This window comes from Macaca nemestrina, chromosome 19, assembly GCF_043159975.1.
Source record: "Macaca nemestrina isolate mMacNem1 chromosome 19, mMacNem.hap1, whole genome shotgun sequence".
In the NCBI taxonomy this organism is placed as follows: domain Eukaryota; kingdom Metazoa; phylum Chordata; class Mammalia; order Primates; family Cercopithecidae; genus Macaca; species Macaca nemestrina.
Genome location: NC_092143.1, coordinates 65,651,011 through 65,669,447, shown reverse-complemented (window position 1 = coordinate 65,669,447; position 18,437 = coordinate 65,651,011). Strand labels below are relative to the sequence as shown.

Sequence of the window (18,437 nt, the reverse complement as noted above, 5' to 3'; positions counted from 1 at the left end):
CTTTTTTTTGTTTTGTTTTGTTTAAGATAGAGTCTCACTCTGTCGCCCAGGCTGGAGTGCAGTGGCAGTGGCACAATCTTGGCTCACTGTTACCTCCGCCTCCCAGGTTCAGGCAATTCTCATGCCTCATCCTCCTGAGTAGCTGGGATTACCGGTGTGCACCACCGTGCTGGCTAATTTTTGTATTTTTGTTAGAGATGGAGTTTCTCCATGTTGGCCAGGCTAGTCTTGAACTCCTGGCCTTAAGTGATCCACCCGCCTTGGCCTTCCAAAGCACTGGGATTACAAACAGGCGTGAGCCACCACACCCAGCAGCAAACACATAAGTCTTTTTTTTTGTTTTTTTTTTTTTGAGACGGAGTCTCGCTCTGTTGCCCAGGCTGGAATGCAGTGGCCGGATCTCAGCTCACTGCAAGCTCCGCCTCCCGGGTTTACGCCATTCTCCTGCCTCAGCCTCCCGAGTAGCTGGGACTACAGGCGCCCGCCACCTTGCCCGGCTAGTTTTTTGTATTTTTTAGTAGAGATGGGGTTTCACTGGGTTAGCCAGGATGGTCTCGATCTGCTGACCTCGTGATCCGCCTGTCTCGGCCTCCCAAAGTGCTGGGATTACAGGCTTGAGCCACCGCGCCCGGCCAACACGTAAGTCTTTACTGAACCATCTGAGAGTGGTTGCAAAAATTATGACAATGCACAGTGTATGTATCTCCTAAAAGGTTTTTTTTTTGGTAAAACATAACCGCAACATACCTATTGTCACACACAGGAAATTAATATTGGTACAGTATTTCTGTAATTGTCCCAATAACGTCTTTTAACTTTTATTTTTTTGTAGAGAGAGGGTCTTGCCATGTTGCCCAGACTCTTGGCCTCAAGTGATCCTCTCGACTTCGACCTCCTAAAGTGTTGGGATTATAGGCAGGAGCCACTGTACCCGGCTCATTTAATCTAGAATACTTTTCTAGCTTTTTGTGGTTGTTCATTATATTGTAGTGTTTTAAGTGCCCAGAATATCTGCAGAATATTCCTTTGTTTTGTCTGATTGTTGTGTTTTTTTCCCTCAACTTAGTAGGTTGGGAGGTTCTTGGGTGAAAGAAGGAAATTTTAGCTGTTTGTCGATTAGTGTTTAGAATGTTCTTCTTAATTTAAGAAAAGATAAGTTTTACCAAAAAACTATGAAAGTATTGTTAACTCATGGGGGATACTACATGGTGCATTAATTAAAATCATAATGTTTTTAGTAAAGTTCTTCCCTATCTTCTATGATAACAGAGCTTGCTCTTCTTTTGGTGAATGTCCTTTTTCTCTTTTGCAATGCTTTGCATTAGAGGCTGTGTTTTAAATCTCTCTTCTGGTTCATTCTGCTTCTTGTGTAGCCTTTCCAGCCTTGTTTGTGTTATCAGAATAAGAAGTATCTGAGTGATTGCCATCTGAGGCAACAGGGCAGCCTTGGACATAGAACGAAAGGGGTTGATCAGTGACCAGAATTGGAGAGTAGTTGAACTCTTGAGCAGACAGGGTGATGGTCATTTTCTGGGCACTAATCTTTTCTCATCCCTTCCCACTCTGCATCTCATTTTTGAATGGAGAAATGTAACTGCCTTGCAGGATTTCTCTTGGGTGCCTGAATTTAATCTCAGAGATGAAACAACATTTTTAGAAGCAATGATTCTTAAACATTGTTCTGGGCAGCCAGGTTGGAGAACCACTGGAATAGAGGAGTTGCCCCAAGGAAAGGCCTCTTTTTGGTAGTACTGAACAGAATTGAAATCCTCTTTATGTGTCATAATTGATTCTTGAATCAATGCTAATCTTTATTGAGCATCTATAGCATATAGGTCCCTAGGGTGAAATAATACTTTATAGCTACATAGTTTTAAAATCATGTCATTATGTGCTATGGATTTTAAAATAATTTTATGATAAAAAGGTTGGGAGAAAACTAAGAATCCAGAAATTCTGAGCCGACTCATCCAGTAACAGTCAAGTGGCCGGGCATGGCAGCTCATGCCTATAATCTCAGCACTATGGGAGGCCAAGGTGGGCAGATCACCTGAGGTCAGGAGTTTGAGACCAGCCTGCCCAACACGGTGAAGCCCCATCTCTACTAAAAATACAAAAATTAGCCGAGTGTGGTGGCGGGCACCTGTAATCCCAGCTATTGGGAGGCTGAGGCAGGAGAACAACTTGAACCCGGGAGGCAGAGGTTGCAGTGAACCGAGATCGTGCCACAGCACTCCAGCCTGGGTGACAATAGCAAAACTCCGTCTCAAAAAAACAAAAGCAAAACAAAACAAAAAACAGTCAAGTAATGGATCTCAGACTAGAACCCAGATGATCTCTCCATTACGGTATGGTGCTCTTAGAACTTCTCGGTTTCTGGAATGTCCTGAAGCAGGAGCTGTCTCATGATAGTATCTTGATAGCATTTTTGTTTGTAGGTTTGATTTGTTATACATTATAAATCATTTCAATAAAGAAATAATGCAAAAAAATCTGATGGTAAATTTTAGGGTTTTTTTTACTTCCTACCCTACCTTCATTTTTAATAATTTAATTTTCCCTGTGAATTCTACTTTCTTGTTTGTCCTTTGTTTCAACTTTAGCCAGTAAATTTGATGTTAGTATTTACACCTACCTATTTAAAGTGGCAAGAGCCCAAGTGGCCAGACACTGAAGATGGATTGTAATTTATTTCACAACAGATTTACCTGGAGCAAAACAACATAAACCATTCTATATGGTAATGCCATAGAGAGGATTGAACTAGGGCATTCTTTCAAACAAACTAAGTTAGAAAATTAATATTACTCGAGTTTGAAAGTTAATTAAGGAATATCATCATTGAATCCATTATAAACCATAGTCCAATTTAATCCTAGTTCTTTTTTTTTTTTTTTTTTTTTTTTTTTTTGAGACGGAGTCTTGCTCTGTCGCCCAGGCTGGAGTGCAGTGGCCGGATCTCGGCTCACTGCAAGCTCCGCCTCCCGGGTTCACGCCATTCTCCTGCCTCAGCCTCCCGAGTAGCTGGGACTACAGGCGCCCGCCACCTCGCCCGGCTAGTTTTTTGTATTTTTTAGTAGAGACGGGGTTTCACCGTGTTAGCCAGGATGGTCTTGATCTCCTGACCTCGTGATCCACCCGTCTCGGCCTCCCAAAGTGCTGGGATTACAGGCTTGAGCCACCGCGCCCGGCAATCCTAGTTCTAAGTGAGGAGAAAAACACTCATGTTGCTATAAAATAACATATTCCATGCAGCTTATAAGCAATATAGCAAATAATCATTTAAAATATAAGAATTGCTGCACTGGATCAAATCTGGGGTTAATCTAACTCCATATGGTCTGAAGAATACATACATTTCTTTTAATAATCATAGATTTAAAAATTCCTTTTTAATGTTCCTCATTTGTGTGTGTGTGTGTGTGTGTGTGTGTGTGTGTGTGTGTGTGTGTGTGTTTGAGACAATGTCTCACTTCTGTCACCCAAGTTAGAGTGCATGATCATGGCTCACTGCAGTCTTGACTTTCCGGGCTCAGATGATCTTGCCACCTCAGCCTCCTGACTAGCTGGGACTGCAGGAGCAGGCCATCACACCCAGCTAATTTTCTTGTGTTTTTAGTAGAGACAGGGTTTCGCCATGTTGCCCAGGCTGGTCTCGAACTCCTGAGCTGAAATGATCTGCTTAGTACCATGGTTTTATGTGGTACTTTCTTTGAAAGAACATTAATGAATTCTCTTACATTATCACTCATTTTGTTTTTCCTAGCAGATGTTCAGGAGTATGCCTCCCATATTTTTGTTAGACTAGACACATATATTGTCCCAGGTGTTAGAGTCATTAAGATGAGAAGTGATGGGGATAGAAGGTTGTTAAGTCCCAACTCAAAACTTTGTGTTATATTTTTGTGTCCCCATCAACAATGATATGAAGACTAACTGGTGTCAGCCTAAATAACAAAGAGATTCTTTAAAAGAATAGGATATGTAATTGGAAATGGAGCATTGCAGTTGGAATACAGGTACCGTAAGTAAACTGTGTGTATTCAGGGAGATAAAGGAAGACAAAGGTTTTTTTTTATTTTTAATTTTTAAAGACTCAGGGTTTCATTTTGTTGCCTAGCCTGAAGTGCAGTGGTGCCATCGTGGCTCACTGCAGCCTCCATCTCCTGGGCTCAAGCAATCCTCCTTCCTCAGCCTCCTGGGTAGCTAGGACTACAGGTGCATGCCATCATGCCTGGCTAATTAAAAACTTTTTATTTTGGTTAGAGACAGGGTCTTGCTATATTGCCCAGTCAAGTCTCAAAATCCTGGCCTCAAGCAGTCTTCCTGAGTAAAGGAGGACAGATTTTAAAAGGAAAAATGAGAAGAATTACATAGTTGTTTTGAAATTATCATCCTTGACTACAAAGCTCAGTAACAAGGGTGACACCAGTCCAGGTTTAAATAGGCAGTTGCTGAGCAGATGATGTCCTTGCAGAAGTATTTTTTGTGTACTGTTGCTATGGCCTTTGTGCAAGGTTGTGGTTTTGGCGGTCTATTGGGATAGTTTTTGTGATTAGGCATACAAGCATGAGAACCCTCTCTTTTTAGTCTTCCTTCCCTAGCTCTATTTGTTAGAGTTTTGTTTTTTGTTTTCTTTCAAATACAAGTGACTTCATTTTGATTCTGACAACTTTCACACTGCTAAACAATTTTTGAATATTACTGTCTTTCGTAATTAAAATACTGACTGGAATACCTAATAAGGAGCATCAAGAAGGACAGAGCAGATAACCAGAAAATAAGCTGGGAGTGTTTCTCTTGAGTTTCAGTCTGAATGCATAAAATGGTACCTGTATATTACTTTTTATAATTTAAGCCTGATCCTTAGAACTACAGTACATGAATATGATCTCAGCTTCATTGAAATGTATCATTTTTAAAAGAGTTCTTGTCTGTTCTCAAAGAATAAAGGCAATTGAATTATTCTGACTAATATTTCTTCTCTAGGGACATTAGTTACTGTATGATTACTTACCAGGACATGTTGTGTTTCTTGTTACTTTTTTAAAGTAATACACATAAGTTGAATAAATTGAACTTCAAAAATTCTGTTTAGAACTCTTTTGGCAAGACCATGGCACATTTATATTTGCCATATATGAGTCTAAGTTCACTATCAATAGCTGGCTCAAATACATGATGACTGTTTTCCTACCTGTTTTGTTTTGTCTAAAAAAAACAGGGTCTCACTCTGTCACCCAGGCTGGAGTGCACTGGTGCAATCTCAGCTCACTGCAGCCTCCGCCTCCTGCTTTCAAGCGATGGTTTAAGAAAATAATTTAGTCTGGGTGCGCTGGCTCACACGCCCTGTGTGATCCCCGCTGGGATTACACCTGTGATCCCCGCTGGGATTACAGGGGTAATCCCAGCACTTTGGGAGGCTGAGGTGGGCGGATCACTTGAGGTCAGGAGTTAGAGACCAGCCTGGCTAACATAGTGAAACCTAGTCTCTACTAAAAATACAAAAATTAGCCAGGCATGGTGGCGCATGCCTGTAATCCCAGCTACTCAGGAGGCTGAGGCATGAGAATCACTTGAACCTGGGAGGCAGAGGTTTGCAGTGAGCCAAGATGGTGCCACTGCACTGCAGCCTGGGTGACAGAGCAATATTCTCTCTAAAAAAAAAAAAAAAGAAAAGAAAAGAAAATACTTTGTTAAAATGGCACATAAAAAGTCCTTATCTTTTAAAGATATATTTGGAAATATTTATGGATAAAGCGATATATCTGAGATTTGCCTTAAAATAATTGAGAGTGGCAGGGAAGTGGGTAGGGGTGTAGATGGAAACAAGATTGATCAAGAATTAATCATTGTTGAAGCTGGGTAATGATATAGGTGGTTTTGTTTTATCCTGTCTATTTTTATATGTGCTTTAAATTTTTCACTGTAATTAACAATTGGAAATAGATTTATAGGGAGATTTAAATTGAGCATGGTGAAATAAAATTTTAAATTCCATTTTAAAAATAATGTATGTGAAATAGTAATGTTTTTTACTTTTGAACAGGATAATTTTGCTTCGCACAAATTTAAAGTAGGCATTCTTGTTATGTTAAGATAAAGGTATATTTATGGCTGGGTGAACACAGTCTGTTGTTTAAACCTGAAATCTTATCATTTTCTAAAGCCTTAAGTTGAACGACTATATTGATAGTTCTCATTGTTTCAGGTAGTTCAGCAGCCTTCAGGAGGCAATGAAAAGCAAGTGACCACACTTTCACATTCCTCAACATTGACCATTCAGAAATGTGGACAGAAGACGATGCCAGTGAATACCGTAATACCTACCAGTCAGTTTCCTCCAGGTAGATGCTGGTCCATCTTAGTCCCATCACGCTGGGTTAGAACGTAGAGGGGTTTTGTATAACTTTTTTGTTGCTATGTTAAGTGAAGACAGGCTTGGTCTTTTAAAGTTGGTACCTATTGAAAGAAAACAGAAAGATAATGATTAGATTTCTCTCCCCAGACAGAGTCTTGCTCTGTTGCCCAGGCTGGAGTACAGTGGCACAATCTCAGCTCAGTGAACCTCCACCTCCCAGGTTTAATCAGTTCTCGTGTTCTCAGCCTCCTGAGTAGCTGGGATTACATGCGTGCACCACCACAGCTGGCTAATTTTTGTAGTTTTAGTAGAGACTGGGTTTTACCAGGTTGGCCAAGCTGGTCTCAAACTCCTGATCTCAAGTGGTCGATCCACCAACCTTGGCCTCCCAAAGTGCTGGGATTACAGGCGTGAGCCACTGCGCCCAGCTATGATTACATTTCTTTTTACACACATGTAAACTTTTTAGGGTTATCTGTTGTTTTGGAATTAAAAAAAACAACTATTCATGGTATTCTGTAATTTGATAAAACAATCTATTAGTAAATAAGGACTTATTTAACTTATAAAATTTGCTATAGAATATTTCTTCTTAAAATGTAGTTCTTTCTCTACATACATACTTGTATGCATGTACATCCATACATATGTGTGGAAATCAGTCTTACCCAAGTCAGGTAGACTGGGAAATCAGTCTTACCAATGTCAGGTAGAGCTTTATGTATTTTTAAAATACACCAATAGAAGCAGTGTATTATTAACATGTTTCAGGTGCCTTTTACTTCATGATATTTTTGTAATACTGCTAATTCCATAGACTATCTAAAAAGAAATGGAAAGATTCTTATTTTATACGATTATTTCTTATTCAGGGAATAAATTCATTGTCATGTTTGAATTTAAGCATAGTTCTAGGGAAACTTGGAATTTTCTTTGATTATTCTATATATATTAAAAACTGTTGTCCTGGATTTTTCCTAATATGACATGATTGCTTTTTTTGTATTCTATTTTTTTCTTGTTTTGTTTTTATAGCTTCCATTCTAAAGCAAATTACTCTGCCTGGAAATAAAATTCTGTCGCTTCAAGCATCTCCTACTCAGAAAAATAAAATAAAAGAGAATGGAACATCATGCTTCCGGTAAGAAAATAAATAGTTAAATTTGGTTTAAGGAAGTAATATTTTTTAAAAAAGGAGAGATGACAGGATAATACCTTAATAAAATATATATACTGATGCCTTTTTACAAAGCTAACAGCATTTTATTGAGTATAATTTATAAACAATAAAGTGCACAACTATTAAATGTATAGCTCAGTGAATTTTGTCAAATATATATACCTGTGTAATCATCATGCCGATCAAGATACTGAACATATTCATCACCTTTATGCACCTTTGAAATCAATTACCCTTATCCCTTGCCTCTGGCAGCTACTGTTCTTATGTCCATCATGATAGATCATTTTTGTCTATTCTTGAACTTCACATAAATGGAGTTTTACGTTATCATGTACCCTTTTGCATCAGACTTTTTAACTCAGCATGTTTTTTTAGATCATCTGTGTCATTTTGAATATTAGACGATGGTTTTTTTTCATTGCCGAGAAGCATTTTATTTTATGAAATTAAATTTGATCTTTTTTGCTATTGATGGACGTTTGGGTAGTTTACAGTTTTTCTGATGATAATATAATAAAGCTTCACGTACAGAATTTTTCGTGAACATATGCTTTTGCTATCTAGAAATATGACTGATGAGTCATTAGATAAGTGTAAACTTTGGTAAGGAAATTACCAAATTCTTTATCAAAATGACTGTGTCATTTTGCATTTCTTTTTTTTTTTTTTTTGAGACGGAGTGTCGCTCTGTCGCCCAAACTGGAGTGCAGTGGCCAGATCTCAGCTCACTGCAAGCTCCATCTTTCGGGTTCACGCCATTCTCCTGCCTCAGCCTCCCGAGTAGCTGGGACTATAGGCGCCCGCCACCTCGCCCGGCTAGTTTTTTGTATTGTTTAGTAGAGACGGGGTTTCACCGTGTTAGCCAGGATGCTCTCGATCTCCTGACTTTGTGATCCGCCCGTCTCGGCCTCCCAAAGTGTTGGGATTACAGGCTTGAGCCACCGCGCCCGGCCCCATTTTGCATTTCTGTCATTGATGATGAGTGTTGCAGTTCCTGTCCAACTTTGTGAGCATTTGGTAATTCTCAGTTCTTTTGATTTTTTAAAATCCATTTTAATAGGTGTATAAGTGGTTATTATTGTGGTTTTAGTTTGCATTTTTCTAATGGCTAAAGATGTTGATCATCTGTTTTTGTGCTTATTTGTTATTTATATATCTTTGGTGAAGTGTGTGTTTAAATTTTTGGCCTGTTTTTGTTTCTTGTGTTGGTTTCTTATGATCAAGAGTTTTTAAGAGTTTATATATGTATAAACAAATGTTATACAAATGTTATGTTTGTATATATATTTATATACAATATATACAATTTTATACAATAAAAATATATATTGTATATATATTTTATATATACAAATATATAAAGCAAATTTTTATATACATTCCTTTTTGCATTTTTATATATACAAATATATGAAAAATATATACAAACATAACATGTGTATATATATTTGTATAATATGTTTTTATATGAATATTTATATTAAAAATATATTTATATATACACAAATATAACATTTGTATATATAGAAATTATGCAGTTAAAGTGGGGGAAAGCAGAGAAAATAGAACATGTACACAATAGTTTTTATACAGGTAATAGATGGGAATTAAAGGATGACGATTAAGAGAAAGGGCAAGCCTGAAACTGGAGATCTTCTGAAACAAAGCATAGGAGAAAATCTTTGTAACCTTGGGTTACACACATTTCTTAGATAACACATGAAAAGAGCGATCTACAAGAGGAAAAATTAATGAACTGGAATTCAGAAAATTAAAAAACTTTTGTTCTGTGAAAGACACTGTCAAGGAAATGAATAAACATGCCACAAGGAAAATATTTCCAAATTGTTTATCTGGCAAACACTTGGATCTTAAATATATATAATATATATTATATATATGTATATATTAAATATATATATTTTAATTGCATAATTTATATATATTTTAATATAACATTTGTATAAAATTTGTACCTTAATCTTCCTTCCTCATCCCTGTGTACATTTTATTTGTAGGTCTACTTTTATATACATATATTAAAATGTTCACCTTCAGTCTTTTTTTCTGACATGTTCTGTCATCTCTTGGTTGAACTTGAATGAAGTTTATCTGCTGGTAAATTCCTCAGAAAAGGCTCATGGGTGTAGAATTCCCTAAGTCGTTAGTCCCTAACGTTTTTGGCACCAGGGACTGATTTCATGGAAGTCAATTTTTCCACAGACCAGGATTGAGGGGGAGGGGATAGTTTCAAGATGAAACTATTCCACTTCAGATCATCAGGCATTAGATTCTCATAAGGAGTGCACAACCTAGATCTCTCAAATGTGCAGTTCACAGTAGGGTTTGTGCTCCTATGAGAATCTAATGCTACCGCTGATCTGACAGGAGGTGGAGCTCAGGCAGTAATGCTCGCTTGTGCACCTCTCACCTCTTCCTGTGCAGTCCAGTTTCTGGGGACCCCTGTCCTAAATTGTTGTATGTTAAAACTATTTTTCAGTGTCTTTGATACTTGAAGGACAGCTTGGCTGGCTGTGAAATCAACACTTTCTGTATTACACTTTTTTAAAATGTTGCCCCATCATTGTCTTGTTAAATCTTTGATTTATGGGAACACCTTTTTAGCATTTCCTGACTTGGGATGTATTTAGTCTTATGCCCACCACTGGGTCTGCCCTGTCTCTGTTTTCTGCAGGTTTTTTTTTTTTTTTTTCCCCATCTCTTTTTGCCTATAGCAAGCCTTGAGGCACGGGGTGGGGTGGGGTGGGGAGGGGGAGATGAGATTGAGAAAACGAAAAAGTTTGCATGGGATTTGTTGTTTTTTTCCCTTTATAGTTTGAAGTTTGGGTATTCTGGAAGACAGTAATCTAGGCAGTCATCATCATATTCCAGTTTAATGACGCGACATAAAGCTAAACCCATGTACCAACTATCACTGTCAGGATACATGGAATATTTTCAGTACCCCAAAAAGGTTCCTTTGCATTCCTTATCACCCGGTCCCCACATTACACCTCAGATTCTGGACAACCGTTGATCTGCTTTCTATCATTGTAGATTGGATTTGGATTTGTCCTTCTAGAGTTTTGCGTAAGTGGCATCTGTCAAAGTCAAATTAAAAATGTAGAGGTAGGCTGGGCACAGTGGCTCATGCCTGTAATCCCAGCACTTTGGGAGGCCGAGGCAGGTGGATCACTTGATGTCAGGAGTTCGAGACCAGCCTGGCTAACATGGGGAAACTCTGTCTCTACTAACAATACAAAAATTAGCAGGGTATGGTGGTGCACGTCTGTAGTCTCAGCTACTTGGGATGCTGAGACAGGAGAATCAGTTGAACCCTGGGAGATTGCAGTGAGCTGAGATTGTGCCACTGCACTCCAGCCTGGGAGACAGAGCGAGTCTCTTGTCTCATTTTTTAAAAAAAATGTAGAAGTGAATCTCTAAATTTAACATTTTATTTGGGAAGAAAGAATTGCAGTTCAAAGCATACACACAGACCAGATAGTCTCCGGTATGTCCGAAGAACAAAGAGAAGGCTGGAGGTTAAAAAAGAGACATGACATGAATTGCTCTTTGAGAAAATTCATTGGCACTGTTAAGGTTCTGGGAAGCTGGTCAGCTCTGATTGACATGTGAAGGTGGCAGGAAAAATAGTTCTGGGTTGCAACAAGTTGTCTCAGCAGTTGTAGATTAAACTGGTCTCAGGTTACAACAGGCAGTTTCAGCAGCTGGACTCACAAAGAATTACATTTCTAGAGCAATGTTTTGTGCCCTGCTTGCTTTCCCCCCCTGCTTCTCTACTCTGTTTTAGTTGGGTATGACATGGGTGACCCAATTCATATCATCAATTTTCACACATCATACAGTTCATATTCTTGTGTCTGGCTTCTTTTGCTAGCATAATGTGTTAGATATACAACATGTTGTATGTATCAATAGTTGCATTTTTTATTGCTGAGTAATATTATAGAGGTATATTGCTTTTGTTTGCACTGAATTTTCACTTTATCTGTGGATGGATATTTGGGTTTTTTACAGTTTTTGGTAATGATAAAGCTTGCTGGGAACACTTGTGTCTGTATCTTTGTATGGACATAGATTTTCTTTGGTATAAATACATAGGAACAGAATTGCTGAGTCATATGGTAGGTATATAAGCATATGTTTAACTCTATCAGAAGCCACCACACTATTTTCCTAAATGGTTATACCATTTTTCCATTCCCACCAACAAAGTATGAGATTTTGTTTTAGTTGCTTCACATCCTTGCTAACAATTCATACTGCAGTTTTACTTTGTCTCTGCCCCCCTCAATTTTAGCCATTCTGGTTGGGTATGTAGTTGTAGCTCATTGTGACTTTAATTTGCATTTCCTTAGTGACTAATGATGTTGCATGTTGCATGTCCTCACTGCCCATTTATGCAACTTCTTTTGTGAAATATCTGTTCAAATATTTTGACTGTTGTTTTATTTGTTTGTTTATGTATTTATTTATTTATTTGGAGACGGAGTCTCGCTCTGTTGCCCAGGCTGCCAGGCTGGAGTTCAGTGGCAGGATCTTGGCTCACTGCAAGCTCTGCCTCCCGGGTTCACGCCATTCTGCCGCCTCAGCCTCCCGAGCAGCTGGAACTACAGGCACCCGCCACCACACTCGGCTAATTTTGTTTTTGTATTTTTAGTAGAGACGGGTTTTCACCATGTTAGCCAGGATGGTCTCGATCTCCTGACCTCGTGATCCGCCCTTCTCGGCCTCCCAAAGTGTTGGGATTACAGGCGTGAGCCACTGTGCCTGGCCTGTTTTTGTTTTATTTTAAGAAACAAGGTCTTGCTCTGTTGCCTAGGCTGGGGTGCAGAGGTGCAATCCTAGCTCACTGCATCCTCAGACTCCTGAGCTTAAGTGACTCACCTGCCTCAGGCTCTCAAGTAGCTAGGACTACAGGTGTACATTACCATGCCCAAGTAATTTTTTTTTTTTATTTCCATGTTTTGTAGAGACAAGGGATTTCACTATGTTTCTCAGGCTGTTCTTGAACTCCTGGCCTCATGAGATCCTCCCACCTCAGCCTCCCAAACTGCTGGGATTACAGGCATGAGCCACCATGCCCAGCCTATTGCCTTTTTTTTTTTTTTTGAGACGAAGTTTTTCTCTTGTTGCCCAGGCCGGAGTGCAATGGCATGATCTTGGGCTCACCGCAACCTCCACCTCCTGGGTTCAAGCGATTCTCCTGTCTCAGCCCCCCGAGTAGCTAGGATTACAGGTATGTGCCACCATGCGCAGCTAATTTTGTATTTTTAGTAGAGACAACGGGGTTTCTCCATGTTGGTCAGGCTGGTCTCGAACTCCTGACCTCAGGTGATCTGCCTGCCTCGTCCTCCCAAAGTGCTGGGATTATAGGCCTGAGCCACCGTGCCCAGCCTTTTTTTTTTTTTTTTTTTTTTTAAGACACAGCGCTCTACATGTTCAGAGAAACTTCTCTGGTAAAGAACTATAGAAATGATCCCCGAAAGTATAGTCTTCCTATTGCCTGTTTTTAAACTGAGTGCTTTTGTCGTGAGCTTTTTCTGCATCTATTTAAGGTGGTCATTGATTTTTCTTATTATTCTAGGATTGTGAATTACACTGATTTTTAAATTTTTGAATGTTCTTGCATTCCTGGGGTATTAGCCTTTTCTTTTATTGCTGCATTGATTCATGTTTTGTAAGGGTTTTGTGTTGATATTCATGAGGGATTTGGTCTATAGTTTTTTGTTCTTACAGTGTGTTTGCCAGGATTTGGTATCTGTGATTATATTAGCTTAAAAAAAATGAGTAATAAAGTCCTTCCCCCTCCTTTGTTTTGAGCTTTTGTGTAGAATTGACATGATTTCTTCCTTGAATGTATGAATGAATTTACCATTGAAACTAGATAGGCCTGTTGTTTTCTTTGGGAGAATGTTTTTCGACAAAGTCATTTTCATTGATAGATAGAGAGGTATTTAGATTTTCTATTTCATCTTAATGCCAGTTTCATGAAGTTGTATTTTTTTTAAAGTTTTTGTACATTTCATCTTGATTTTCAGATTTATCAGCAAGAAATTGTTCCTAATACTTTTCTTAGGAATGTGTATAGATGCTTTAATGGTAGTCTAGTGTATGCATTTTTCAAGGATTTTATTTTTGTAGTTGACTTTTTCAGGCATGAAATTGTTAATTTTATTTCTTTATCCTTTTAATGTCTATAAAATATGTAGTCTCCCTCTTTTCATTAGTAGGCTTTTATCAGTTTTGTTAATTTTCTTGTTGTTGAGATGGAGTCTCACTCTGTTGCCCAGATTAGACTGCAGTAGCGCAATCATGGCTACTGTCACCTCAAACTCCTGGGCTCAAGCCATCTTCCCGGCTCAGCCACATGAACAGCTGGGACTACAGGTGCGCATCACCATGCCCAGCTAATTTTTTTAATTTTTATTTTTTTTGTAACGATGAGGTTTCACTATGTTGCCCATGCTGGTCTTGAACTCTTGGGCCCAAGCAGTCCTCCCGCCTTGGCCTCCCAAAGTGCTGGGATTATAGGCATGAGTCACCATGCCTGGCTTGTTTTCTAATGTAAACATTTATCATTATTATTATTATTAATGTAAGCATTTAAAATTATACATTTCTTCATTTGAGCTGAGGCTACAAGATAAAAACAACAACAACAACAACAAAAAATCCTGTCAATTTCTCCCTAAATACTGATTTAGCACCCAACTGATAATAGGATTTTTTTTTTTTTTTTGGCGTTCCATTCATGTCAAGATAGTTTTCTTTTTTTAATTTACTGGTACAAATATTTGGTGCTTTTCTGGAATATTTTGTTTGTTTTCTAATGTAGTTTTGTGATCAGAGAACATATTCTTGAACATATAATTTCAATTTTATTAAATTTATTGAGACTCCTCAGTGTGTCTAATTTTGATTACTATCTCGTGAACACTTCGGAGAAAATATATATTATTCAGTTTGGGGAAGTAGTTTTTTGTTGTCTACATCAGTTTGGTGAAGGTGGGTGACAGTGTTCACATCTTCTATATCCTGGGCTTTTATTTTTTGGTTTTATTTTTCAGACTGTTTCTATCACTTATTTAGAGTGGATATTAAAATCTCCAATTCTGACTTTTTTTTTCTTTGTTTGTTTTTCCTTTAGTTCTGTCGATTTTTATATTATGTATTTGAAGCTCTGTTATCAGGACATCTCAAGCCACTAGTCATGTGGCTGCATAGACTAGGGAGTACTTTTAGACCAAAAGACATAAACTCACAAATTTTACCCATTATTGTTCCCAGCATCCAAGGGTTGACTGACCTCTGTTTTCTGCCTGCTTTTATTAAGTCTCCAAATGATTGTCTTTTAAAAACTGTTATTTTGTAATTGTTATTGATCAAGCTATTGTGGTATTACTAGAATCCATGACCATTATTTCTTTTTTAATGGATTATTGTCCTATGGTATAATTATCTATTTTTGCCTCTATGTTCTTGAACAGTTAATTGTAGTTATTTTATTGTGTGCATGTGTGGTTTTCTTTGGTTGTTGTCGTTTCTCTGTTTTCCGCTTTTTTTTTTTTTTTTTTGGGACAGTCTTGCTCTTTTGCCCAGGTTGAAGTACAGTGGCACAATCATAGCTCACTGCAGCCTTGAACTCCTAGGCACCAGTGATGCTCCTGCCTCAGCCTCCCAAGTAGCTGGGACTACAGGCACATGCTACCATGCCTAGCTAACTTTTTTTTTTTTTTAGTTTTCATAGAGGTAGGGTCTTGCTATGTCTCCCAGGCCGGTCTTGAACTCCAGGTCTTGAGTGATCCTCCTGACTCAGCCTTCCAAAGCACTGGGATTATAGACATGAGACGCCACACCCTGCCACTTGTGGTTATTTTAAAGTCAAATGCTTAATATTTCCAATGTCCGGGTTACCTGTGACTCTGTTTCTGTTATCTGCCTTTTTAATCCTGTTTCTTTGCTGCACTTGGTAATATTTAATTAAGTGTCAGATCTGTATGAAAAAAATTGGTAAATGCCTCACTTATTTGTAGGATCGTGGTCCATTCATCCCTCAAGTTCTGGAAGCCTTGGACCTCAACTTCCTGTCTCTCTCTCCTCATGAGATTGCCTAATGCTCTGTTGGCTTTTCTGCCTCTTAGCAGCTGCTGTCTCTGGCTTCTTAGTGTCTTGTTCCACATCAAGAATCAGCATGTGCCCAGAGGAAAAACAACATGGAGAAAATTGGGGTTACTTCAGTGAGGTTCTCTTCTCTCAGGGCTGTCGTCCCTCAAGACCTGGCTCCCTTGGCAGCTCTCTGATGCCTTCAAATAAACTTAAAATTGTTCTGGCTTTATTAGTTTCTTGTCCTCAAAACAATTGTCTGATATGAGTAATGGTCTGTAACAGAAGCAGAAGTCCTTTTGTAATTCTTTATACTTTTTTATGTTACAAATATCTACTAGAGTTAGTGTTTTGCAATTTACTTTCTTTTACAAGGTTTATTTTGATGAGCAGAAATTCTTAATTTTAAAGTTGTTGAATTTGGCAGTTTCTTTTATGATTAATACTTATGCCTTCTTTAAGAGATCCTTCTGGAGATCACAAAGTTAGTCTCCTATATTGTCTTCTAAAAGGTTTGAAGTTTCATATTAAATTTTTTTTTTTTTTTGAGAAATGATCTCTGTCACCTAGGCTGGTGTATATTGAGTGGCACTATTGTGCCTCACTGCAACCTCAATTTCCTGGGCTCAAACAAGCCTCCAGAGTAGCTAAGACAACAGGTACACGCCACAACAGTCGGCTAGTTTTAAAATTTTTTTGTAGAGATGGGGGTCTTGCTTTGTTGTCCAGGCTGGTCTCGAACTGGTAGCCTCAAGTGATCCTCCTGCCTCATCCTCCCAGAGTGCTGGGATTACAGGTGTGAGCCATCATGCTCAGCCTATTTGAATATCTTTTTGTCTTCAGGAGTTATAATTTGGTTTTTGTTTTTTCCTATGGTTTGGAGGTTTAGGGATCCTAATTCACTTTTCCCCATATAGGAAACCACTCGTTCCAGCAGCATTATTGAACAATTTGTCCTTCCTCAGTGATCTGTAATGTCTCCTATGTCATATACATATGGGTCTTCTCTTTATCTTTCTTTTTTGTAAATGCCTCTAATCAAGTTATTTTTTATCTCTATTTTCTTTTACTGGCTAATTTTAAAATTTCCGATAGCATACAGTTAGTTTACTATAATTTCAAAAGAAGTTTTATATTTGGTAATGCATATTTTCTACCTACTTCTCCTTCTCTTTTATTTCCTTTTCTTCCTCCACTTTCGTACTCCCTTTCCCCTCTCTTGATTTCCTTGGCTCTACTTGAGCTTTTGCTCTTCCCTATAAATTTAACAATCAACTTGTTAAATTCCACCAGTAATCTGTTAGAATTTGAATTGGCATGGCCTGAGTCCATAGGCACACTGTCTTCCAGCTGATTTATTATAATTTGGATCCTTCTATGAACATGATTTATATCTTCATTATATATACCCTTTTAAATATCTTTCAATAAAGTAGTATAATTTTATTTATACAGATTCTGCACGATTTGTTGCATTTATCTGTTAGGTTTATTCCTAGATACCTTATCTTTTTTGTTGGTATTGTATTTTGGTAACTGCCTTTTCTTTTATTAGCATAGAGAAATTCAGGACTTAAAAAAAATCATATACCCAACAGCCTTGTTACTATTTCTAATAATTTCTAGATGATTTTAGATTATTTTATAGACAATGTCAAGATTGAGATTAGAATTATAGGTTGACTGTTTTGTCTTTTTGCTTTGAAGATGTTAGTTAGTCCATTGTTTTTGGGTGTTCATATAAAATATATGTTCACATTTAAAGATACGGATGCAAGGAAGTATCCTTGAGTCAAGCTACAGGGTAACATTAATACATTTGGAATTCCAGTGACTTCAAACATAGGATGATGAAATAGTAAGTGTTAAAAACTAGTATAAAGTATTTAAAAATAAAATACGGAATCTCAAAATGGCGCAAGAAGCAATTTATTTTAAAAAATAACTGCAAATACTTGAAAAAGAACCAAATAGGACTTTTAGGAGTAAAAAACGTAGTCAATAAATCTAAAACTTTGTTGTACAGGTAAATCAGATTAAACCTGAGGGTCTAAACTGAGTTTGCTTTCTTCCAGAGAGGATTTGTGACTGTTTCTAGTAGACTCAGGGATTGCTATTGACTTGGAACCACTTTAGTCTTGTTCCAGGGAACCTGACTTACCCAGGAGCCTCAGATTTTCCCGCTGTAATCAAGAACTAGTGCTAGCCACAGTCATATGCCCTTGAGGCAATTCTTCCTTTAGGCTATGCTCATTGCTTACTTTTTTTTATTTTTTATTTTTTGAGACGGAGTCTTGCTTTGTTGTCCAGGCTGGAGTGCAGTGGCGCGATCTCGGCTCACTGCAAGTTCCGCCTCCCGGGTTCATGCCATTCTCCTGCCTCAGCCTCCCGAGTAGCTGGGACTACAGGTGCCCACCACCACGCCTGGCTAATTTTTTGTATTTTTAGTAGAGACGGGTTTCACCGTGTTGGCAAGGATGGTTTTGATCTCCTGACCTCATGATCTGCCCGCCTAGGCCTCCAAAAGTGCTAGGATTACAGGCGTGAGCCACCGCGCCCAGCCTCATTGCTTGTTTATACTGACACCTTTTTTTGACAGGTCCTGTGAACCAAACAATGGAATGAAAATGTCTTATGCTGTGTAATTGCTCCTCAGTAAATCTAGTCCACTTACTGCCTGAAGCAAAAATGTCACTGTTAGTATTTTCTTTGGGAAATTTCTGACTTGTTACTTTCGCTTATTTATCTGTTGACTACTTATTGCTT

At 38.2% G+C, this 18,437-nt stretch overlaps 1 protein-coding gene across 2 annotated transcripts in view; it reads left to right on the top strand.

The window, feature by feature from the left end:
- LOC105465340 (TATA-box binding protein associated factor 4b) overlaps positions 1-18,437 on the top strand; it is a 166,435-nt gene that overhangs the window by 56,694 nt on the left and 91,304 nt on the right. For both annotated transcript variants that reach the window (XM_011713758.3, XM_011713762.3), the window contains 2 exons: positions 6,212-6,347; positions 7,397-7,502. In XM_011713758.3, the coding sequence (XP_011712060.2) occupies positions 6,212-6,347; positions 7,397-7,502 (242 nt within the window). The remainder of the gene's footprint in view (positions 1-6,211; positions 6,348-7,396; positions 7,503-18,437) is intronic.